This window comes from Antedon bifida, chromosome 3, assembly GCF_963402885.1.
Source record: "Antedon bifida chromosome 3, ecAntBifi1.1, whole genome shotgun sequence".
In the NCBI taxonomy this organism is placed as follows: Eukaryota; Metazoa; Echinodermata; class Crinoidea; order Comatulida; family Antedonidae; genus Antedon; species Antedon bifida.
The window spans coordinates 14,016,207-14,042,160 of record NC_136228.1 but is presented as its reverse complement, the minus strand read 5'-3'; the positions used below and the strand labels follow the sequence as shown (position 1 = coordinate 14,042,160).

The 25,954-nt window shown below is 31.2% G+C and overlaps 1 protein-coding gene across 1 annotated transcript; it reads left to right on the top strand.

The window, feature by feature from the left end:
• Positions 1 to 1,955: 1,955 nt before the first annotated feature.
• LOC144838163 (uncharacterized) lies at positions 1,956 to 14,729 on the top strand. The gene is made up of 17 exons (XM_078693522.1): positions 1,956 to 2,490; positions 2,957 to 3,028; positions 4,510 to 4,636; positions 5,590 to 5,675; positions 6,019 to 6,083; positions 6,365 to 6,446; positions 7,258 to 7,415; positions 8,388 to 8,477; positions 8,654 to 8,833; positions 8,991 to 9,248; positions 9,595 to 9,792; positions 10,156 to 10,350; positions 10,544 to 10,849; positions 10,994 to 11,065; positions 11,745 to 11,958; positions 13,520 to 13,582; positions 14,230 to 14,729. Exons 1-17 carry the CDS (start codon positions 1,956 to 1,958, stop codon positions 14,727 to 14,729), a joined length of 3,201 nt encoding a protein of 1,066 aa, XP_078549648.1.
• The last annotated feature ends 11,225 nt before the right edge of the window (positions 14,730 to 25,954 follow it).

Genomic DNA, 25,954 nt, shown 5'->3' with positions numbered 1-25,954 from the left:
TTGGCTGGAAAACCCCAGGACAATTTTCAGTCATTGTTGTTTTTCAGGTTTAGACACGCAAGTGACTATTAATTTCCAATAGACCATATCATCAAAAACTGTATGGTGAGTTGCTCTCTGTTATATAAAATCTTTTATTTTCTATTGAATAGGCTGACATGCAAGACTGATTAGGAAGTCATGTGACATACAGAACGCGGCAAAGAGGGTGTTGGCACTTTGCATAACAATAAACACCTTGTAGGCTGGTAGCGTCCTTTGATGTAGAGCTGTACAATCCCATTGCTGGACCAGTGGATGGAGGATTTGTTGCAGACATGCATTTAACCATGATTGTGTAATTTTAATTCATTAGTGTGAGTTATATCATTTGTTTTTATTTCATTACAGCAAATTTACATTTTAGGCTAGTTTTACTTTTTGTAATAATATGAAGGTTAATAAAAAGCTAGTCATATCAATAAACAATAATACAATAACAATATATTTTGGTTTAGTATATTGAATAAACAGTAGCCAAAACATGGTATTTTGGTTCATCTATCAAGCGTAAGTACTGTATGTCGTGTGGTTTGTTAAGCCCAACATTCTTAGCATCTTAAACTTTGAGATGCTAAGAATGTTAAGCCCTTTTCACACTGATGGTGTTTTAGCATATGACAATGATACATTTTGTGTCTGAACAGTTAGGATTTTAGCATACAATGCTGTAGCGTATTAGTGGAAAACAAACATGAGAATGGGTCGGCAATGGGATGGATGGAGTAACAATTCACAATACAAGGCAGAATAGACTGAACAAGGTATTTTAATACTGAAAGTTCTTTGTCATGTGAAATAGGTTACATGTACTGTACATATCCATGTCTAAGTTCAGTTCCTTTTTTAGACAAATTAAGGTTAGAAAAATTATGTTTTAATATGGGAGTGCATATCAAAAAGACATTTTTGAGTTTGCGTTACAATTACAGGTTTTATGCATACAGTATAAAACTGAGTCGCTCATTTTTTGTTTCAAAAAATCTTTTCACAGACTGATGATGTTTATATTTATTGTAATAATTGTAATTATCAACTAATTTTCAAAACACATTGGCCTACTGTAGACTATACCCCATCCCACACCAATTCAATTCAGTCAACAAAAACATTGAAATAATAATAATTATGTCATGTTAACAATGTTCTTGTACATTTACAGTGTATTGTATATTTTTACTTAGACTTGCCCCAATTTTCTAGTTATGGTCTTTTTATATTAGTCCACCAGTCAGCGTTTTGATTTTTGTCAGGAAACTAGAGACTTGAAATTGATGTGCAGACCGCAAACATGACCTAAATTAACATGTTGGAAAAATGATAAAAAAAATTAACATGTAACTATTGATTTCTGAGCTGACTTGAATTGTAAAATCATTTTCATTAATTATCTATGTAACATATGATGTTTTTAAAATGTGTCCGTTTTTGTCACCTGAACAATTTTATTCTGTTTTATAGTTGTTGTTTAGACTTTTATAGATCTGCCTGTGTACACCTGTGATCTATTATTAATTAATATTAACTGAAACTGATTTACTTACTGAGTAGTAGTATATAATGAAATGCAATTTTAAAATTATTTTAAACCTATTTCAAAATTTTAATTTTAATAATTTTATATGAATCATTTTAAAGTTTAATATTTTTCTGTATTTTATTATATTATTATTCTTAATATTTTTCTATTTTAAGTATTTCTGTGAAGGATGGAATAAAGTTTCTGTATCTGTATATCTGTATGTGGAAAACCTCTACTTATTTTTGTCATAACATTTAGGTGATCCTGATAGTAACACTAAGCATCGAGTTACATTGTAGCCTACTGTTTCTATTTTTATTTTATTATGATAATGGACAAATAAATCTTTTCAGTATTTCAGGAGTTTTCTTTAATTCTATTTGCAGGAAACACGATGGCAGATTCTAAATCTTTGATCAAATTCAGAGACCTAAAAGCTGGTCTCAGTAGGTACTTTGATGGTGAAAGTTACTTATGGATAAGATTCCTACTATTTGATCATTTGCATGACGCTGACATTCTAAATCGACATTTCATTGTTGTAGATGACTTACTCAATAAACTTGAATATAGAGGTTTCATCTCACCAACCAATGTTAACTTGCTGTTAGAGATTACAGGGCTAACAGATATCAGGCAAGCTGAAGTACTTGTAAGGCAGTATATGAGTGACAACAATGTTCAATACAGGCCTGATACATATTTGTCATCTTACAGAATGCTACTGTTTAAGGCCCTAAAGATAGATCACCTATATGCATTCAAATCAGTTATTGCTGACTATAATTTAAGAATGTATAACTTCTCAAATGTATGGGATGTAGTTCTCCATCTTGAAATTAATGGAGAATTAGCAGATGATGCAGTCAAAATAGAGAGGTTTGCAAATTGTCTCGGCACAATAGCAAGAAACATACTATTTCATAAAGGTATGTTTTAGAACTATCCTAAAGTTATTTATTAATGTTATGTTATCTTAACAAATAAGTTATGATAAAATAACAATTTAGTTTAAAAAGTTGAGAATATATTAACCAAATGTTTATAGTAAGACAGTAAGAAGGACAGAATCAGTCTGATAAAAAAAAGTAAGCCTGAAGTTTAGGAAAATGTGATTATTGTGATGATGATTTATTTATTAGTTATTTTAATTACCATATTTCAAGAGAGTGACCCCTTCAGTTTGAGCTGATTTAATGGGCTCTCATCAAGACGAAACAACAAACAACAACAAAGAATTAGAAAAATTAAAATAAAGATATGAACAAGATGATAATGACAAAGAAGTGTTAATAAGAATGATATTACTCTAACATTAATAATTAATATCATATTTAACATAAAGAATATAATGCTGATTATTAAAATAAAAACAAAGTGTTTTTGTTTTATTAGATGATCCAGACCAAATACAGAGGTTTTCTGACGTTATAGGCAAAAGAGCGAAAGACATACTACTTGGTAAAGGTATGTTATAGAACTATATCTGAAGTTAATTGTTGATGTTATGTCCATTTTAACCAAAAAAAAGAAATGGTAGGGATAAAAAAAATAAGCCTGAAGATTATGAAAATGTGATTATTGTTATGATGATTTATTATTTATAATTTATTTATTTTAACTTAATTCATCATGTTTCAAGAGGGTGACTCAGCCAGCGTGAGCTGATTTTATGGGCTTTTAACAAGATAAAACAAACAACAAGAAAGAATTATAAAAATTAAAATAAAGATATGAATAAGATGATAATGACAAAGAAGTTGGTGTTAATGAGAATGATATTACTCTAACATTAATAATTAGTATCATATTTTAAAGATGTATTGTCCCTTTGACTAATTCCAAAAAAATAAAAAATAACAGATTTCGAAAAAAGGTGGGTCATTTTGAAGTATCATAATAGTTATTAACTATCACCAAAAATTTGTCGAAAGAAAAATCATTTAACTGAAATACAGACGTTTTTTTGTTAAAAAAATAACTTTGACTTCCAGTCAAAGTTTTCGATCAAAACATATCCCATAATGAAACACGCTTGTTTGGCTACTCTCTGTATGCATAATCATAAAACTTCCTCACGATCTGTGTGAAAATACCTTCTCAACTGTGACGAGTTGTAAACAATCCTAATTAGCATATGCATAATGCGTACTCATGGTTTGAAATCTTTGTTTACTTTCGCTCGCGACGATTTTCCAGACGAAATGTAATCCAACTAATTTTTTTAATTACGTAAACTTGTTGCTTTTGGCTCAAATTTTCGACTTAAAGTGAATAACTTTAATATTAATTTGATATGGCCAATTTAAATTTAGAATATTTTGACCTTCATTTTTTTGTGTTTCAAGGGACAATACATCTTTAACATAAAGAATATAATGCTGATTATAAGATAAAATAAATGGGTAGTTTTATTGTACTGTAGTTGTTTCTAAATCTGATTATAGATATAGAAAGTTGTGATAGTGTTTCACAAATTTGTATTCATAATCTTAAAACAATAATATGATTTCAACATAAATATAGCATAGTTAAATGTAGACATACAGTGAACAATTTCATTATGCAGTACAACAAAAAACATGCATTCAACCATAATTAACACAAACATGTTGAGTTCTGATGTTTAGGCTAAAATAAACATACATGAAATGCATTCTTAAAATTTTAAGAATGAACACAATTTAAGTTTTGACTAAATTAGACCATGTTACAGACCATTTAAGCATTTGGTTTTCATGAATTATCAGTTTGCGGAATGTCTGGTAATATCTTATTGCTCTTGTTAATTTTTTTCTTTCTAACAAAATTAATTTAAGTATACTAAATAACTGATACAGTATGTAAGTCTGTTTGTGTACTATTGTAGATAATGAAATGGTTTAATTTCTACTTTTAAAAATTAAACAACACTCAATATTTATGAATGAAACTGATACTTGATTTAGATTTTCAGAAAGCATACAATGAAGCCTTGAAAGAGGGTAAAGTGAAAGTCAATCTTGGAATGCTTAAGGTGATTGGACAGGAAGGAGTGGGTAAAACATGCCTGATCAATGCATGTCTTGGAAAAGAGTAAGTACTAGATTGATGATAATGGTGTACTTGTTATCTTTGGATAGTGGGGAGGGGAGAGTGAGGGGAGTGAATGAGTTTTATTAAATTTATTTTTTATTAAAGATTAAGTAAGATTACTTATGTATTTGTCTATTTTGTTCATTCATTTATTATATACATTTGTTGGATGCACCTTCAAATGTGAAGTGTGCCACTGCTACAAAAGTGAAGTTCCCAATAAATTATTATAGACAGTGAAATGAACATTACAAAATATTTGTGAGTTAACTAAGAATTACAAACCAGCCAACTTTTATTGATTTGTTTTTGATAAACTATTACTTTCTAAATATTGCAGTGATAAATCTAACAACAGTTAAATTATAAAAACTTTTAGAAATAAATAAATTGTTTACTACCTAATTATAACACCATCAAATTTTCTATAGATTATAGAATTTAATTTTAATCTTGTATTCTAAAAAAAAAGATCATACGAATTGTTGAATAACTTACTTCCTAAATGTATAATTAATGAATATATTAAAATGGTTTTGAAGTAAAAGGAGAAAAGTGCATGTTTTACAGTACCTGTACTTAAAATGACTGAAGTTCATAGTTGGTTTCAAATATTTTTGCCAGATTTGAGGAAAAGCATGTAGTTACAGATGGCATAGCGGTGATAAGAACAGCAAGCACAACATGGACATTCATAAAAACTTTTAGAAATAAATAAATTGTTTACTACCTAATTATAACACCATCAAATTTTCTATAGATTATAGAATTTAATTTTAATCTTGTATTCTAAAAAAAAAGATCATACGAATTGTTGAATAACTTACTTCCTAAATGTATAATTAATGAATATATTAAAATGGTTTTGAAGTAAAAGGAGAAAAGTGCATGTTTTACAGTACCTGTACTTAAAATGACTGAAGTTCATAGTTGGTTTCAAATATTTTTGCCAGATTTGAGGAAAAGCATGTAGTTACAGATGGCATAGCGGTGATAAGAACAGCAAGCACAACATGGACAGAGGCTAATGCTGATAGTGGTAAACATGAATACAAATTAGCATATTACTCTTCCCATCATCATACGTTATGTAACAATATTTATCAATAATTATTATCATAGACACAAACAAGTCCACAATGAAATGGAGACATAGAATGGAATTCAATAAATGTATACAACCGTAGTATGGTGTCAACAGTCATATTTTCACATACATTACAATTGTTACTCTATCCCTTTATAACACGCAAGTTACTGTATGTTACATATTGTAACTTGTAATTGTAATTTTACTTCGACAGTAGTAAAATATCCAAAGTATAGTCACATATGAACGTATGTGCTGAAATAATATGGACAAACTTTCTCTTTCTCTACAGGTGATCCTTCAAAACAGTATACAAAAATGGTCACTGGCAAATTGAGAGCAAAGGAAACTGTAAGCGTATGTCAGTAATAATGAATAAAGTGCACCTACAGGACTATTGCAAATCAGTCACTTAGGCTTTCTTTCTAAATGAATCAATGAGGCATTATGAGCAGCTATTTCATTTTTTTTCTTCAATCCTTTTAAAATTTACTTAAAAAAAATAATTTGGTTTTGCTTTTGAGAGAAAATAATATTAGTTTTCTCTTATATTAAATTGTAAACAATACTGTATTTAACTTTGAATAAACATTTATTTCTTTTTTATATCCATATATTGTTTTTGTTTTATGTGTCAGATTGACATGAAACCACCTACAGCTGATGATGATGATGAGGATAGTATTGTTGTTGACTACAATAACCATGGCAACAATGATCGTATGTAACTTTCCCTTAAATTCTAATTATTCTTAAATTTTTGTAGTAAAAGCACTAATAAATAAGTTGCAATTATCAGTTTGCAATTTCTGTCATATCAGACTTTGAATAGATTATTTTGTAGTCAATCACTTCTGTAGAAAGAAAAGGAAACAATTAATGTTTTCACTTATAAAATAACAAAAAATAAATGGTTAAATTCAAGCAAAAACCCATTGGCTGGCAGTCAATTTGACTATTTTTTGCTTCAAATTACAGGTTTTTAGGTAAAAACATTTTTTTTCAATCCAAATTTTGGTCAAAGTGGATTACTATTAGGTGACATTAAAATGGCATATTAAAAAAAATTGTAAGAATTATTTTTTTGGGGGGGACAATACATATTTAAGTTCATAGTTATTTAAAATAATAAGATTATTAATTAGATTTTCCTATTTAATGTAACTAAAGAAGTATCAAATTATGTTATCAGATTTATAACTTAGAGGCAACCTATTTGTGTAACAATTATGGTGACGGTAATTTGGAGAAAACACGGTGGCAGCCATCCCACTCCTACACATAGTCCACAGACGCTGTACACGCAGGGTTGGTGGGCATGTTTCTTAGTTAGCAAAGTTAAAAAAAGATGGATTAAAACACGTAATTGATGCATACCATCCCTGTGCGAAAGCTCATTATGATGATGAAGAATGAACTATACTCATAGTAACGTTATAACTGACTGAATACTACGATGACTTAAAATTTTAAAATAATGATGCTTGTTACGCCGTTCGTGGAATGACCAAAACACTTGTTTTCGCTACAGATACTGATACAGCTACTCAAGCTATTCCATTTGATACTGATCAACAATTAGATATGGATGTAATCAAGAAAGTTGAGGAAAATAAGGAGGAGACTTTGGAAGAAACATTCAACATCTGGGACCATGGAGGACAGTTAATTTACCATGGTCTACATCGGGTAAGTAGGTTTCTGTATAGACTAACATGATTGTATGGCCAAGGTATAGTTTGCCTTTTTCCCATTATGTAGTCACAAACCTCTTTCCATGGTACTGCATAGTAATATATATATTTATTATATAGATTGTCATTTCAATGGAGGATTGTGGGTCACATGATATTCAATAGACATATACTATTAAACGTCAGATTGCATATTCTTATGTTACACAGTGAGCAACCGAAATAATGGGATGCAAGAATAGACTGCGTGTTAAAAAATCAATCTGTATTGTCATGTCTATAATTGTTCTACTCAGCGTCCATTGCTGCCTTCTCGAATAGTTTAGGTCTTGGCCTAGCCTCTTGTTGATGTTTATGTATAATACACCTACTTTTAACAAGAGGCTAGGCCATTAAAAAGGTAAAACTCTAATTTTAGAGAGGAAGTAAAACAATTAGCAACATACAGCACACACTACAGGTTAATGAAATGTGATCAGTCAACAACAGCCTCTTGAAGAGTGTGTGGTTGTTTACTGTGTAAAATATGCGCAAAACAAAATTGCAGTACTCACACACATATAATGACATTGCACTCTTGATGACATCATTAGGAGAGTAATAGAACATTTATTTATGTGACCCATAATCTTCCAATCAAATAAAAAGAATCTTCTTTGGGGTGTTATAATATACAAATAATGAATGTTTATAAGTGCAATGTATGGGAAAATAATTTCATGTGATAAAAGATTTCATCTTTCACTTATATAATGAATTTTGTTTTTCATGAAATATTCATTATTTGTGTATTATCCATGCCTAATGTTAATATTAAAACTTTTCGCCGCATTATTATCAAAGAATTTGTATATGAAAGTCTTTATTATATATTAAGGTCTACATACAATTTAAAATAATATTTGTGCATATGTTGTCAGAAGGCCTTAAAAAATATTAATCAGTCAATATTTAAATATTTTTGCAGATGTTCATGACACTTCAAGCACTATATATTGTTGTGTTTGATCTCAGTAAACCCTTGGATGATCTTGCTACTTTCATTGATTCAACTGGAGTAAGTATTTCTAGAGCATGGCAGCAGTAAGGCATTGTGATTGAACAAGTCTTCTAATTTATAAGAACAGTTTAACTATTATAAAGATTTAATATTTCATACCTTCCAGATAAGGTTTTTAAAAACTAAGCATTTTAAGTTTAACTGTGGTTAATTGTCCTGTAATTCTTTTTCAGACGAAATTTCAACATCATTGGACCAATCTCCAGTTTATATTATCTTACATCCTGTCAGTTTATTCTCATAGTCGTATTGTGGAAGAAGATGAAGAGAATGAAGTTCACCAACCAACTATCCTTATTGTGGGTACACATAAGGGTAAGCTTGGTAAGACTGAAGAACAGCAAAATGATGAGGTTAATACTTCTTTTGTTTCTATATTATTATAAATAGCCACAACCAAAGATACATTGCAGTTGTAAATTTTTTAAATATTACTTTAGATAAATTACAAAATTGACACATTCTTATTATGATATAAGCTTAAACTGTTATAAAATTATTTACAAACAGGCAGAAAAGGTGTTTAAAATTATTCAAGATGTGCTTAAAACAAAACCATATGGAAATCATGTCTACCACAAATATTTTGCCATTGAAAACAGTCAACCAACTACAGATAAGAGCTTTAGTGATCTCAAACAAGTTATTGATGAACTTATGAAAGCTTTAGAAAAGCCCTTTCCTTTAAAGTGGATGCGTTTTCGATGTGATTTACATCATCTAAGAGGAAAAAAACAGCCCTCCTTTTCTTTGTGTCCTTTAGAAGAGGTAAATGTTATTTGTTTTGTTTTGTTCTTTTTTTCAGAAAAATTATATTAATATTAAGTCGCAAGTATCTAAAAATAAAAAAAAACGTTTCTAAATATAAGTACCCTTTAATTAAAAAATGTCTATAGATAATTAGATTACAATATCCAAAATCATATTTTCATCTCAGATATTTGCTGCCATTGTTTTATTTATAAATTGTGTGTTTGAAAATAATAAGGTAATTAGCCATTGAAATTCAATATTTAAAACTATTTTTTCATGTAATACCCACATGTTACAAAAACTGAATATGATTTCATATTTTTTTTTTATTCTGAATAATACTTATTATTATTTCTTTTAGATCAAAATTCTGAAAAGTAAGAATGGTATTGTTGAAAAAGAAAAATACAAATCAGTCCTGCTTAACTTCTTGTACGATCTTGGTGAAATTGTTTACATGCCTGACAACAAATTATTAAGGGATAAAGTCGTGCTAGATCCGTTGAGGCTGGTTGAAATTGTCACCAAATTTGTAACTGTGGTTCCCCCAAAATATCCCGTAAGTAGACTCATGTAATGTCTTGCATTGTAAAAACGTGTTACCGTAGTATAATTACTCCTGTTTCCTGTAATTTATTATTCCTTAGCAAAGAATTTGTTGTTGATATTATTTGATAGAGATGCTTAACATTTTCTATAGATAAAATAAAAAGTATGCTGTAAGGCATCATTTGTAATTTACTGTAATTTTTTTATAAGTTTTAATTATTTCACTTTTAATATTCTGCTTTCAATCTATTATAATTGAAGCACTATAAAAGTGAATAGCAAACTAGCTTGGAGTAATTTCACAGTTTAACCCTTTCACTGCGTGTACCCAGTAATATACGATACATGGTTGATAGTTGGTGTTTTTTTTTAGTCCGCTATATTTAGAAGTTCTTTTGATAAGCTTGACCAAGGCATACTGGAAGAAGACTTGTTGCGAAAAATATGGAAAGATAGTAAAGTTGACAACGGAAAGAATTTTGAGTTCCTTGTAGCACTGATGATTCAATTCGGTTTCATATGTGAGAGAGAGACAGCCAGGAGCCAAGATGTAGCAAGTACATCTACAGTAGGTTTTGTTTCTTTAATCTTTCATTTTATGCATGTAAGATTTGGGATAAAAAGTATTATTTTATTAGTTTGGATATTTAATGTTCAGACAAAGTTTGAATCAACTTTCTAATGAAAATGTCTACATGACAGAGTATCTTTAGTTTGCTTAAAATAATTTAAATGGCATTGTTACAAATTAACAATTTCAGAAATCAGTTGGAAAACGATCCTTTTTTGTGCCACTGCGACTTGCTATCAAGACAAGTCAAGTAAGACAAGTACCTGATGATTCACAATCTATCAGCAGGCCAATCTATTACGACTTTGAGGGATATCTGCCAGACGTGTTGTTTCCGTATTTAATTATTGAATTCCTTAACAAATTTCAAAAAGAAGGAGTTGACCCAATACTCGCATGTAATTATGCAGAACTTTACCTCAACGAAAATCATCATGTGATTTTGTCTCTTGACAAATTTATTACAAAGAAGGATGAGCGAAAGTTCTTGTTAAAGGTAATAAATAATCTCTATAATGAATGTTCAATAAATATCACTAAATTATGAAAGTTAAATATTGTTGCTTAGTCTTTCCCAGAATTTACTTTTAAAGCATCTAAATTTGGATAACAAAACATCACATCTATTTTTACTTTCTAGATGGCTATTAAAAGAACAGATTCTTTTGACGAAACGAGTGAAGAGGAACCTTCAGCTGAAGCATGTAAATTGGTATGTTATGTTACCAGTTATATTATATATCTGTTTGGAGGTAGTTTATGAAAATACACGTAGAAAGTTTTCTCCTCAATTTTTTGTCAGGTTTGCTTGATGTCTGAAAATGTCTGCATATATACAATGAATACTGATTTATCAAACCAATTACAAATTACTTTCCAACATTGCCTTGTATAGTATAGTGATGAATGTTTACGAGTTGGATGGTAAGAATATTTCATGAGTTGAAAAATTGACTGCACTATATTTAACGAAGCAGAGAGCCAAGTTGAAAATAGAGCAGTCAATGAATATTCATAATTATTCTCTCCATTCAACGAAAACAAAACATTCATTATGTGTTTTATAACACACCTATTGTTTATTAAATTTATGAATAGTAAATAATTAACGAATGTTAGGCCCGGGAAGCTAGGTCATTAAAAAAGGCGGTGATCCAAATTACATCCATGTTTTCTTTATTTTTGTAATTGAATTGTAAGTAATTTTAATGTGTACTGCCTATTAAAAGATTTATTCCCAATAAAGTTCTCAGATTTACACCATAAATCTGAAAACATTGCCTGCCTCAAATTACATAAAATGTCTTACATTGTGAGCTACTGCATCATTGATGCTTTCATATTTGTTGATGTATGTCTTAAATTTATCAACATTAAATTTATATCTTTAGGTTTTGTCAACAGTTGAGAAGTCATTCGAGCAATCTAAAGATGGCGGTAGAAGGGGGATTCCATTCAAGAGATGCATTCCTTGTCGGTGTAGTGATCAATTAGACAAGAAGCATTTTCAAATTCTTGAAGATTTCAAATGCAGGAAGTTAACGTGCACAAAAACTGGCAAGTCTGTTACAATGGATGTCACATGTTACAAGCGGCTGTTTGGATGTAAGAGTCATTACATTTATTTATTTTTATTAAGTACATTTTCATTAATACACTACTTTCTACATGAAGGACTCTCACTCATCCCTACAGCACAGGAAACTGAAAAACAAAAGGCTATTTCTCTTCTATATATATGTGTGACCTATTTCTGCAAAAAAGTGACATGTTTAAATAATTATAGAATAGAGAAAGAGGATACTTTATCTTATTTGAAAATAGACATATTTGATAATACTCTTCCAGTAGTAGTACAATATAATCATTATTGATAATCTATACATTGTTACAACATGCAGCTATTAGCTGTGATATCTTCATTCCTCTTACCAGTAGTAGTACTAGCAGAATCATTATTGATAATCTATACATTGTTACAACATGCTGCTATTAGCTGTGATATCTTCATTCCTCTTACCAGTAGTAGTACTATCAGAATCATTATTGATAATCTATACATTGTTACAACATGCTGTTATTAGCTGTGATATCTTCATTCCTCTTACCAGTAGTAGTAGTACTATCAGAATCATTATTGATAATCTATACATTGTTACAACATGTTGCTATTAGCTGTGATATCTTCATTCCTCTTACCAGTAGTAGTACTATCAGAATCATTATTGATAATCTATACATTGTTACAACATGCTGCTATTAGCTGTGATATCTTCATTCCTCTTACCAGTAGTAGTAGTACTATCAGAATCATTATTGATAATCTATACATTGTTACAACATGCAGCTATTAGCTGTGATATCTTCATTCCTCTTACCAGTAACAGTACTATCAGAATCATTATTGATAATCTATACATTGTTACAACATGCAGCTATTAGCTGTGATATCTTCATTCCTCTTACCAGTAGTAGTACTATCAGAATCATTATTGATAATCTATACATTGTTACAACATGCTGCTATGAAGCTGTGATATCTTCATTCCTCTTACCAGTAGTAGTAGTACTATCAGAATAATTATTGATAATTTATACATTGTTTCAACATGCTGTTATTAGCTGTGATATCTTCATTCCTCTTACCAATAGTAGTACTATTAGAATCATTATTGATAATCTATACATTGTTACAACATGCAGCTATTAGCTGTGATATGTTCTTTCCGCTTACCAGTAGTAGTAGCAATTTATAATTTATTTAATAATGTCAAGTTAAAGTTTAAAAAAATATATAATTTTATCTTTCACAAACTTGTTTGTGTATTAATAGTTTTAAGTACAATATTACAATTATTTTTTCTATGAAAAGACTTTAATACGTGGATAAGGTTTGGATTTCACTACAATGCACAACGTAGACACACCATAAGTAATTTGATCAATGACAAGTGAAGGATTGGATAGGTCTCATATTAGCTGTGCATTGCAACCTATATCTTTGTATTGCATCCATGTGAGATGCTCAAGTGATTATAGTTAAACAATGTATGCAGTGGAACCCCCACTGTCAATATTCCACCAGAGACTGTACAAAGGCATTGCATTATGTACTATAAACATTTTCCTAATTAGTAAATGTACATCTCATTTTAATCATTTTTAGGCAGTGATGATAAGGACCAAAATGAAGGCACATCATCCAGTCACCAATCTCAGCCAAGAGAAGGTAAGTTACTAGTAGATAAAGATTATGATATGAGAAAGTCTCTCAATCTTACAACTTTACTTCCTTTATGAAAACACATGGTGTACTGGTAAACTGACTTTACTAGTATTTATTTGCACTCTATGCAAACCTTAAAACTTAAACTTCCTTTATAGAAACACATGGTATATACGCCTAACCTGACTTTACTAGTGTTTATTTGCACTCTATGCAAACCTTTAAACAATACAATCATATATTATAGTGATGATGATATGATACTGACAAAGAAATTGATGTTTAAATGATGAATTTCTAGGATTATATTATTATATAATAAAAAGAATAATACTAATTATTAACATAAGATAACAAAATAATGGGAATGGTATTTAGTTTTACTGTTGTTTCTAAAGCTGATCATAATGTTATGCATGTAGAACATTATTTTTTTTTTAAAACAAGCGAGACAAGGTAGTTAATTTTCTATAATTTATTTTAACATTTTATCAGGTGATTATTTGATCACACCTGTGGTCAAAATGTTTGTGATCACATTTTAAAATAAACTACCTTGTATGTACTTTTTTTTGGATATTACATATTTTCGTATGCAGCATCATTTGTATATTATTTCATAATATTGGAACTTTTCTTCAACCATATAGATTTCTCAGAGGATGATTTTCGACACTTGATTGCCGACTTTGCAAAATGGTTTGATCAACGTGAACTCCTTAACAGGCTACAAGTTCTATTTATAGAAATAATAGACATTGAAGAGTTGAAAAGGGTTACCAGTACAATTGATTTGTTAACCTTTTTATCTTCAAATGGGCGATTAAGTCAAACAGATCTTACTGTCCTGTATGATGCAATCAAGAAAACTGAACAATTTGGCTTTGAGTCATCTGTCATTAAAAAGCTTCCCGCTTTCAAGAATATCAAGAAACGTAAGGTAGCATCATTTTCACGACGGACAATAAAGATTTTTAATATGGGGAAAATTCTTAGTGACTCGGATATCAAAACTCTTGATGTACAACACAACTTCCCTGTCCTTAGGAAGTATGCAGACAGCTGGAGTTTAATTTTGGATCTGGAATCACGAGAGTTGCTGAGTGAAGATCAAATTGAATCCATTGAGAAGTTGTTAAAAGATGAGTAAAAGTAGAGGTGATGTTGCAGTGGTTTATAGTTCAACATTAGTGCAATTGATATAACAATGCAAATAAACAATGGACTGCAATAACAAAAAGAAATAATGGAAATAATAATTATTATTATATTATAGGGAACACTTTGACAACTTTACACACTTCACATGGCCTATTGCAGCTAATGAGATTTAAAGCCATTCATGTTTACTGTTTTTATTTAGGGAACACTTTGACAACTTTACACACTTCACATGGCCTATTGCAGCTAATGAGATTTAAAGCCATTCATGTTTACTGTTTTTATTTAGGGAACACTTTGACTACTTTACACACTTCACATGGCCTATTGCAGCTAATGAGATTTAAAGCCATTCATGTTTACTGTTTTTATTTAGGGAACACTTTGACAACTTTACACACCTCACATGGCCTATTGCAGCTAATGAGATTTAAAGCCATTCATGTTTACTGTTTTTATTTAGGGAACACTTTGACAACTTTACACACTTCACATGGCCTATTGCAGCTAATGAGATTTAAAGCCATTCATGTTTACTGTTTTTATTTAGGTAACACTTTGACACTTTACACACTTCACATGGCCTATTGCAGCTAATGAGATTTAAAGCCATTCATGTTTACTGTTTTTATTTAGGGAACACTTTGACTACTTTACACACTTCACATGGCCTATTGCAGCTAAAGAGATTTAAAGCCATTCATGTTTACTGTTTTTATTTAGGGAACACTTTGACAACTTTACACACTTCACATGACCTATTGCAGCTAATGATATTTAAAGCCATTCATGTTTACTGTTTTTATTTAGGGAACACTTTGACAACTTTACACACTTCACATGGCCTATTTCAGCTAATGAGATTTAAAGCCATTCATGTTTACTGTTTTTATTTAGGTAACACTTTGACACTTTACACACTTCACACACTTCACATGGCCTATTGCAGCTAATGAGATTTAAAGCCATTCATGTTTACTGTTTTTATTTAGGGAACACTTTGACAACTTTACACACTTCACATGGCCTATTTCAGCTAATGAGATTTAAAGCCATTCATGTTTACTGTTTTTATTTAGGGAACACTTTGACAACTTTACACACTTCACATGGCCTATTTCAGCTAATGAGATTTAAAGCCATTCATGTTTACTGTTTTTATTTAGGGAACACTTTGACAACTTTACACACTTCACATGGCCTATTGCAGCTAATCAGATTTAAAGCTACTCATGTTTACTTTTTTTATTTTTTGGAAATATTAATCACTAGAAACTTTCCAAATTGAGCTGTCATTTCTTTAGCAATATAATGTCCTGTATTGTAATATTGCAATGCAGGTAGTATGCTATAGTCTATCTTGTGTGAGTAGCTCTTTATTTGGAGGTATTATGTCAACATGTCATACCTCAGTGTATGCATTATAATACCACAATGCAGATTGTACACTATATTTAAATGAGCAGTTGTTATTTGTTAATGTAATGTTAGCGTGTCATACCTCAGTGTATGTATTGTAATACCACAATGCAAGTAGTACACTAATAGTTGAATGAGCAGCCGTTTATTTGTCAATGTAATGTTAGCGTGTCATACCTCAGTGTATGTATTGTAATACCACAATGCAGGTTGTACACTAATAGTTGAATGAGCAGCCATTTATTTATTAATGTAATGTCAGCGTGTCATACCTCAGTGTATGTATTGTAATACCACAATGCAGGTTGTACACTAATAGTTGAATGAGCAGCCGTTTATTTGTCAATGCAATGTTAGTGTGTCATACCTCAGTGTATGTATTGTAATACCACAATGCAGGTAGTACACTAATAGTTGAATAAGCAGCCGTTTATTTGTTAATGTAATGTTAGCGTGTCATACCTCAATGTTTGTATTGTAATACTGCAATGCAGGTAGTACACTAATAGAATGAGCAACCGTTTATTTGTCAATGTTATAAATTAGCTTGTCATACCTCAGTGTTTGTATTGTAATACCACAATGCAGGTAGTACACTAATAGTTGTATGAGCAGCCATTTATTTGTCAATGTAATGTTAGCGTGTCATACCTCAGTGTATGCACTATAATACCACAATGCAGATTGTACACTAATAGTCTATCTTGTATGAGCAGCCATTTATTTGTCAATGTAATATTTATGTCGTATCTCAGTGTATGTATTGTAATACCACAATGCAGGTAGTACACTGTCTATCTTGTATGAGCAGCCATTTATTTGTCAATGTAGTGTTAGCGTGTCATACCTTATTGTTTGTATAGATACAGTATTATATTTTATGCAATTATTTCTGACACAACAAGATTAAAGCTTTGCTTAATACTGGTTTTTTTTTATTAGGTTATATGCATGATATGCATATAACCTCTTGATTCTGTCAGGATCTTTATTTATTTATTTATTTATTCATTCTTTCCTTAGCACTATTTTGTCCGTGAATTATCTTGATATCAGTTTCATCTAGCTAAGTCAATTTTTCAGAGTATATTCCTTATGGCCAGGATCGATGCGGTTATGTTTTCACGGTGCGCAATCAAACATTACGCGGTCTACGCGTGATTTAACGAAATCACGTTTGTAATCATATCTTCACAAGCATGAATCACTTTTAAACAAAATTTGGTACTCATAAATTTCAGGTTATATTTCATCATATGGCAATACAATTACGTGCGTAGCGCATATAACGCATGCGTACGCGCGCTTAAAATGTTCAAAATTGTCAGAATTTATTTTCGATGAAATTAGAGTACGTTTCAGGCAATTTTAAGTGTTTAAAAAATTGCCATGAGTGCGCAAATTTTTGCACGCGCACTGCGCGTTAAACGTTAATGCGCACTCTTTTTGCCCGATTTCTGTTATTACAACCTTTCTTTAATAATATCATCATATTTGATTCACTTTTCAACTCGAAATTGCGTTTTACGAGCACGTCAAAAGTGACAGGCTACGCACGTATAAGTTAACAAAATGGTGAAAATATACTAAATTTTAAAATTAATATAGATCGTCAGAATGCTGGGGAACACCTATTTTTTATTTCATTTTCTTGAAGTGTATGTATCATATGTATGATTTATTATCAAATTAAGAGAATAAAAGTTGATTAAGTCATCATTAATTGCATATTAAATTAAAAAAAATTAATTTCGACAATCAAACAAATTATGACATTTTCTTACGCCGAAATAACAAACTTAACATTAACTTTCTTCCTTACAATGTTCATATATTAAAGTTAAAAGTATATAGTTTGACAGTGCATCATTTTTTTTAATTTTTAAAGAAGTCATCATAGTAAAAAATTATAATTCATTGCGGTATATAATAATCTATCTGCACCAAAGTGGTTACTGCAAGTGGTTACTGCATAGTAAATACATGGAGGAATCTTTCTACAACTTTTAGTCAGTTGTGTATGGCTCGGTGGTCTGTGCTCGTGTCTATGGCTTTCAAGGTATCGAGTTCGAGTCTCACCTTGGGAAACGAAAAAAGATTTTTTTTTTATTATCTGTGTTGTTTGTTCAAATTTATTTCTTAGTGTATAGATTATACACATGATTTATAATGAAATCTAGATAAAAAGTAACTTATGTCTTTATTATTATGTAACAAATGTGGTTTATGACATTATATGCAGAGGGATCTTTGATCGGATTGTGGTACCGGCTATTGTATTTATGTTAGCAAGATCCTATCATATATTATAAATAATTAAAGATTCTGAGAAAATCAATCAATCAATATATCTTTTACAAATCAATTATCTTTATTTAAATCAATGCATATAACCTATAATTCGTCATAGTGACGAATTAAATCTAGTTGGTTTTCATTTTATATTAATTTAGTATTTGTTTGTTTAAATGAATTTGAATAACATTAACATGTGTTTAATCGCCCTTAACATTTTTTGGGAAATTGTTTTTAAATGAAAACAAACTAACTGCATAAAACGATAATGCAATTAAGAATTCATTTTATGTTTACAACTTCAACATTTCAATTTAGCATAAATGACCCACCCTTTGTACCTATCTAGTGAGTAGCTCAACATTTAAAAGTTTCTTTAATGCAGTTTATTTATTTGTTGACCTTCACCTTTGAATCAGTGACACAAAAAGTGTTGCAGTCAAGTTTAAAAACAAACAGAAAATATGACATTAAACAATGAAAAGGGAAAAGAAATTAGTACTCATAAGTAAAAAATTTTAAAATTAAAGCTAATCAGAAGAAAATGACTTAAGTATACTTTATTAATATGACAAAAATGACTTTAAGTAATTTTATTATAATAACATTACTGGAATATTTAGAAGCAGCAATACAAGCAATCATGGGATTTGTTTATTTTTTTATTATATTATTATTATCATATTACATAAAGCATAGAGATATTAAAACTGTATATAAATAGTTCACTATAATATCTAAATGCATAAAGTGATAAAGCTGTGAGGGTTTCTTGTCAGAGAAAAATAGAGATTCTCTGCTATTTTGAATACATTTGAACATTACAGTGATCAAATATTACATAAAATGTAAATAAGATGATTTATTTTTGTATAAAGAAAATTGTAATAATAAATAATTTATAATTTGATTCATTTTTTGTTTTGTGTGTATAGCAATATAAAGGATTATTTGTGTGTGTTACACTGTCTGCTACATTGATTTGTAACTGTAAAATACAGTCAACTCTCCCAACCCAGAACATTCATAAAAATAATGAAAAAAGACCATTTAAAAGATCAGAATTGCTTATCTTTTATAAAATGCTTTTAATAAATTTTTAGCTTGGATTAAGTGTGTCTGGCTTCTTAATGAGGGTTGGCTCTATACTTTAATTAATATAATAGGTGTTACGTTACCAGTCATTTGTCTAGAATAAAAATGTCTTTTTCTCTTATTTTGCAATTAAAAATGTTCAGCCTTAAAGCTGCTTTTTTGTTTCATAATACAAATATAAAACAAATCAATACAAAAGAGTATAATTATATAAAAAATACAGAGGTAAAATACGCTGGAACTGGAATCTTACTGCGAGGCTTACTTGCCTTGTCATCAAATTATCTTATGTATATTGGAAAACAAAACAGGACAAGATAGAAGCACAAAATCAAATGTAAAATTGGAAATTATTCTTTATAAATGAAAGATTATTTTGGAAGAGGAGATGTATTAATGCATTGGATAAGAATTGTAGGCCTATTACAATTTATAGCAATATAATATTTGTATCCATTTTACCATGGAGAAATAATCTTATTAACCCGGAGTTTCCCTTTGATTAGGTTTTTGATGCGACTGTGTGGCCAATGCTCTCCGATTTTGACATCGACCTATTTAAAATTCTAATTTATAGGTCCATGATTTTAGAGATAAACATTGATTGCGCCCTCAATAAAGTATAATTTCAAAAAACATACTCTACCAACATCATATTCATAACAAATAATCTTTGACAACACGTGTGTGTACTGAAAAAAGGTAAGTATTTTTCATTAATATTACTTTATTTATTAACTTAACAATGATTCTTTAGAATGAGAGATTATATTCTTTGATCAGCATGGTTAAACCTATCTAGGCCTAGCCTAGGTCCTAGGCTAGTAGGTAATTCGATATATCTAGTAGGTAGTAGGCCTAGGCCCTATAGTAGGCCTAGAGGGGCGCTGTCTAGCCTAGTCCTGGCCCTCTAGTAGAGCATTGGTTGCCTGTCAGTGTCCTTGTCACTGTCTGCTGTATGAATCTGTATGTAGTAGTAGGCCTGTGGTTATCAGACGATCGGGACCACGGACGATCGGGCCCAAGACGATCGGGCATCGAACCCAGCGTTGGCCCGATCGTCTCATCATGTGTTTCAAGTCTGTTTTCCTGTCAATCGTTAAGTTGCATTGAATGGCCAGATTCAACGATTTTACAGGAAAAGGGGGTAAAAAATCAATGTTACAAATCGTTAAAATCTGAAATCGTTAAAGTTGAAACCAGTTCAACTTTAACGTTGCGATCTTTAAAACTGACCAATCAAATGGTCCACAAATTACGTCATTGCAGTTTGCGAAAAAATAGGTACGCGCTGACAATTCTTGGATTTTTACAACGCAACGATGTTTTTCACCTTTTTTGTACACTTTTAAGGTCTGATATTTCAAAACAACAAATGTAAGTCAAATTAAATTACAATATCAAAACAATTTAATTTAATGTTTGTCTTTAGTTAGTGTGAGCCTATAATAAGATATCAGCGAAAGCATGTCCTAGACTGAGTTGAAGCATCAAGACCCGTAACTTTTGTTCACGCGGGCCCGGCTGTGCGTAGTCCAGCAACGCTCGAGACAACCAAGAAACTATGAACGATCGCATAAAAATGTGTAAATATTAGCGGTCCGACTCATCGTTATTTTATTTTCAACTTTAACGATTTTAAACTTAATGCAACTTAATGTTGACAGGAAAACATGCTTTAGGAACCATTTTGGTTTACGATCGTCTCATTCGCTGGGCCCGATCGTTTTAGCTCAGGGCCCGATAGTCTTGTGTTCGATATGCTAAAATCGATTGCGTTTTATTTTGATTCCGATAAAAATCAACATCTGGTATTCGGTATGGAGCGTCGTTGATAAGCTTTTGCGGTTGTAATTGGTTATATTTGTTACGTATAAGGAATGAATGTTTATTTAGGCCTAAGTATGTATATAGGCCTAATGTTTGTTTTCAATTTGTTTACAGGTTGCAAGATGTTTGTGAATATGTGCTCATTGTGCTGATTAAAAATCATTGTAAAAAATGTTGTTTCTGAAAAAAAATCTGAAATTATTAATAATAGTTAATATAGGATTGTAATTATAGTTTTTGCGTCAGGGAGTTGAGTACCGTAGTTCCTCGGGTATAATCCCACCTCGGGTATAATCCCACCCCCGACTTTACGATTACCTTCGCACGCAAGCATATCCCCGGGCAAAGTCCCAGTGTATAATTTAACATTAGGCCAGAGGTGGGCCTAGGCCTACTGTAGCTAGCTAGGCCGACGTCAATTTCTCACCAAAAAAATAGAGTAATTTCTCTGAATTTGGCTGACTTAAAACTCATCGAACATTGTTAAGTTGAATACAACCTAAGGCTAGCATGCCCCGATCGTCACGTTCTGTACATCCTTTCGCCGTCGTGTACATTCTTTCTTGTTGTTTACACTACTGTGCATGCTTGATTACCGTAAAAAAAAACAAAAAAACACCGCCCTCTATACCGACCGGCTTGTGCAGTAGAGTTTGTGTCACATGCAGCAACAATGCGATTTACACAGAGAGCTCGAGCGTGTGGGTGAACATGAAGAACTCGTATGATCGAGTTCATGTCGACTTAGGAAGCTAGGCCTAGATCACATTTTAGGGTATTTTTTAAGTAGAAATCTCGGGGAAAATCTATACGGTAGGCATAGCACAGGTAAGACCAATTAGGCCGCCTAGGCCTAGATGGCCTGGCCGTCTAATTGCTAGGCCTACATCGGAATATAGCTTTTAGATAGCCTAAATCGTAGCTAGAAGAAATATCGTCATTTTCAGTTCATGCAGCGGGAAATCCCCGGGTATAGTCCCACCTCCCAAATTCGGGCAAATTTCACGTACAAGGGGGGTGGGATTATACCCGGGGAACTACGGTAATTAGATGTTTTGCCCTACTCTGACGTAATTTGTACTTTATACTAAGTACATTTGAGAATACTTGCGAAAAAATTCGCAAGTAGTTCTCGGGTGGGACTCTCTCTCTCTCCCTATAATTAGTAATAGAGTATTTATTACCAATGGGGCGTTCTTTCTATGCCTACAATACAAGTGGAATACCAGAGTACATTTTTTTAACCCAATATTATAAAATAATACTGTTGATTAAAGGAAAGATGAATCTACCATAGCATATTGCTATGGATATATTAGAATATGATTTACCCACAAAAGTGTACATGCAGAAATTAACCAGATGTTAATTACAAACCATTATGTATAAGACACAGACTTCTTTTATTTGCTTTTTATTTTACTGCAATAATAATGACAGAGAACCTTATTGAAAATATTATAAATTCAAACTGTTTCCACTTTTGGCAGGCAACTGTTACTGCTTTGATGTTTATTCCGTAACACGCTATGTTTTATTTTAAGGGGAATCCCCCGGATTGTATCACAGTAAACACTTGCTGAAGAACAACAGGCGCAAAGGAAAGTTAACTCGTCTCATCTCCTACCACCACATAACATTACATTAAAATGATTACATATTTAAACAATGTTAACATTTAATTAGTATAATTATAAACAATCATATTTGGAAAAGCACATCCTCTCCTCATCTGTAATAAAGTAAATGAAATATATATAGTTAGCATAATAAATACTCATCGTCTAAAAAAATTAATAATCTATCAGTAGGCATAACTATAAAAACGATCACGAAATGTATAATAATAATCACGAAAATGTATTTAGTGCGGCAAATAAAAAAATGGCGTGACGCAATAAAACCCAATCGATTTAAAAAAAATGACAGATATGATAAAAGATGCATAGCTAGACTGACGCACGCCATACAATTTCCAAAAGTTGGTTTAATTGCAACCAAAATAACATCCCCGATCGTCTTGTTTGTTGGGCCTGATCGTCTGGGCCCAATCGTCTGGGCCCGATAGTCTGGGCCCGATCGTCACTAGTAGTAGTAGCCTATAATATACGAATACAGATTTGTGGAGTAGGAGGCCTAAAGTGTGCTCTGTTATATTATTAATTTGGCCAGAAGGCCCCTGTCCTGCTTCCCAAGATAACCAGTCTGACACTGATGATCCACAACCGCATTTGAAATCGTTCATGTTTCGAATTGGTCGCTTTTGAATCAGTTATGTACCCAATATATCATTTATTAATATTCTGGAAAGAATGATAAATAATAATGATATACATTCCAAAAATTTTATAAAATTCATAATTTCTCGTTTTTGGATGAATCTTCCCACATTTTTTATGTTTTTTCTTGCTGTATCCTAATACTTGCATGTTTTGTTCATAAATAAAATGAATGGTCGAAAATAAAGTGGATGTGTAAACAATACGCACCTCGTGAAAAATGCAGGTAATTGTTTATTTCTTGAGTTTGTATGTTACATCCTTATTGCATCTCAATACTGGAGACCAATACCTGATATACATAGATTTTAAAAGTGGAATCCCTGGGCTTTGATCAGTAAAAACACATACGAAAGATGAACCAGCTGAAGTAGTCGAAATGTGCAGCTCATAAAATCCGACATGAAAATGACATTGTTAATGATAACAATACCTTAACTAGAAAGCCACTCCGAGAGCGTACTGTAAAATTCTCCTACATAAGATTTCTCCAGGAAAAAATATATTATATGTTTGTGTGTGTCTTAATGCTGTTTGTGATTTAGGCTAATTTCACTACAAGCATGTGTATGCGAGTTTGGTGTAATGATTATGTAACAAGCCTTTCAACAACAATATAGCTTCAGTTGACTAACAATAGAACAGCAACACGAAAATCAAACGAGTGAATTTGAAAAGAAATAGGTTTTTTAAACTACTCGCATCAAAAAAGGTACACATTAAATCAAATTATGTTTTAAAATTACAAATTATAACTCTTGCCTCTTGTACAAAAATGAAGTTTTTTGGACAAGTAGTTCTCAAGAAAATGCAATTTCAGTTTACTTGTTACTTTAAGACTGCTCGCCGGCTTTTGAAAAATGCTGTCCTATTTTTTAACACTAGCAGGTCTGAAAAAGTATACTAAAAAGTGGTCCAGAATTGGGACCATGGTCCCAAATGGTCCCAAAATTTAATGGAATGGTCCTTGACCACATATCTATCTGTATATTCATTTTGCTAAAGATTTTGTAATTACTTTTTGAGTAATCCTGCTAACAAACACACACGATCGATTATATATACCTCCTTGGCGGAGGTAAATAACAATACATTGCCCATGTATTTTGGTCACTGCACCGCTTTTGCACAATTCGAAGTTACGAAAAGAATTCCTTGCTCAAATTTTAAATAATATTGCTGTGTTTTTTAATGAAGTTAAACAACCTAAATAAATTGCACAAGAAAATCTGTTACACAACCTAATGAGGAACCTACATGAAATCCCTATAATCGCACAGCCAACCACTTTACTTTCCAAACATGGTAAATGCTCCTCAACAAGAGGAGTTGTGTGTGATTTGTATGCAAGTCCTGGGTGGGCTATTGCACCATTGGTGACCTTAAAATCTAAAACTTTGGCATTTCTAAATTCTACTATAACTAATGGTACAGTAACTCACTGCGAGACTTTAGTAATCTACAGTAAGTTCTGCAGACACTGCTGGGCCACGGCAAAGTTTGTATCGCGAAACATTTGAAGTGCCACAGGGTGCCTTGAGGGACTGAAAATATTGGAATCAGTAATTTAAACCAGGCCGTTTTATTGGGTGTTTATATTAGTTGTATATTACATTCCAGTTGATGAAGTAATTGGTGTTAATATACTAAATAACTAGATATCAATATCAATCAATATGTTATTACAAAATAGAACAAAAAAAGTAATTACAAGCATTTTTAAATAAATCAGTCTAACTTTAGGCATAATACTGTGCATGTTCACAAGTATTCTATGCATCGAGTACTTTAGTACACTTTGGACATTAACAATTTAATAATTATCATCGTCAAATTGACTTTCCACCTGCATTGAAATTAAATAATATTTTGTCAATTTTTAATTTTCTTTTTTTCTCTAAGTTCATGTCAAGCAATTTCTGTAATTATTTCATACACATCTGTCTAATGAATGTTCTTTTTGAATTACTTATCCTAATTTAGTAAATGTTAACTTGAGATATTTGGGTAGTCTAGGTTATTAGTAAAAAGACTGGTATAGTAGATCGGAATGCCCGATAATTATAAAATGTATACACACTAGCTTCTATTATGTTGACTCGCGCGAAGGCAGCAATCGTCAGGTTTTTATTCAATCAATGACAATCAGTAATTTGCATACATATTTACATGTGTGACTAATCACTACAATTGCCACAATGGCGTTTCATACATATAAAAGCACAAAAATCAAAACGCTGACTGTTGGACTAACTTAAAAAAAAGAGAATAACTACAGACTTGGGGAAAGTCTAAT

Coding starts and splice junctions, on each gene's coding strand:
- LOC144838163 (XM_078693522.1), top strand. CDS start 1,956: ATGGCAGATTCTAAATCTTTGATCAAATTCAGAGACCTAAAAGCTGGT. Junction 2,491..2,956: donor AAACATACTATTTCATAAAG/GTATGTTTTAGA, acceptor TTGTTTTATTAG/ATGATCCAGACCAAATACAG. Junction 10,351..10,543: donor ATGTAGCAAGTACATCTACA/GTAGGTTTTGTT, acceptor TAACAATTTCAG/AAATCAGTTGGAAAACGATC.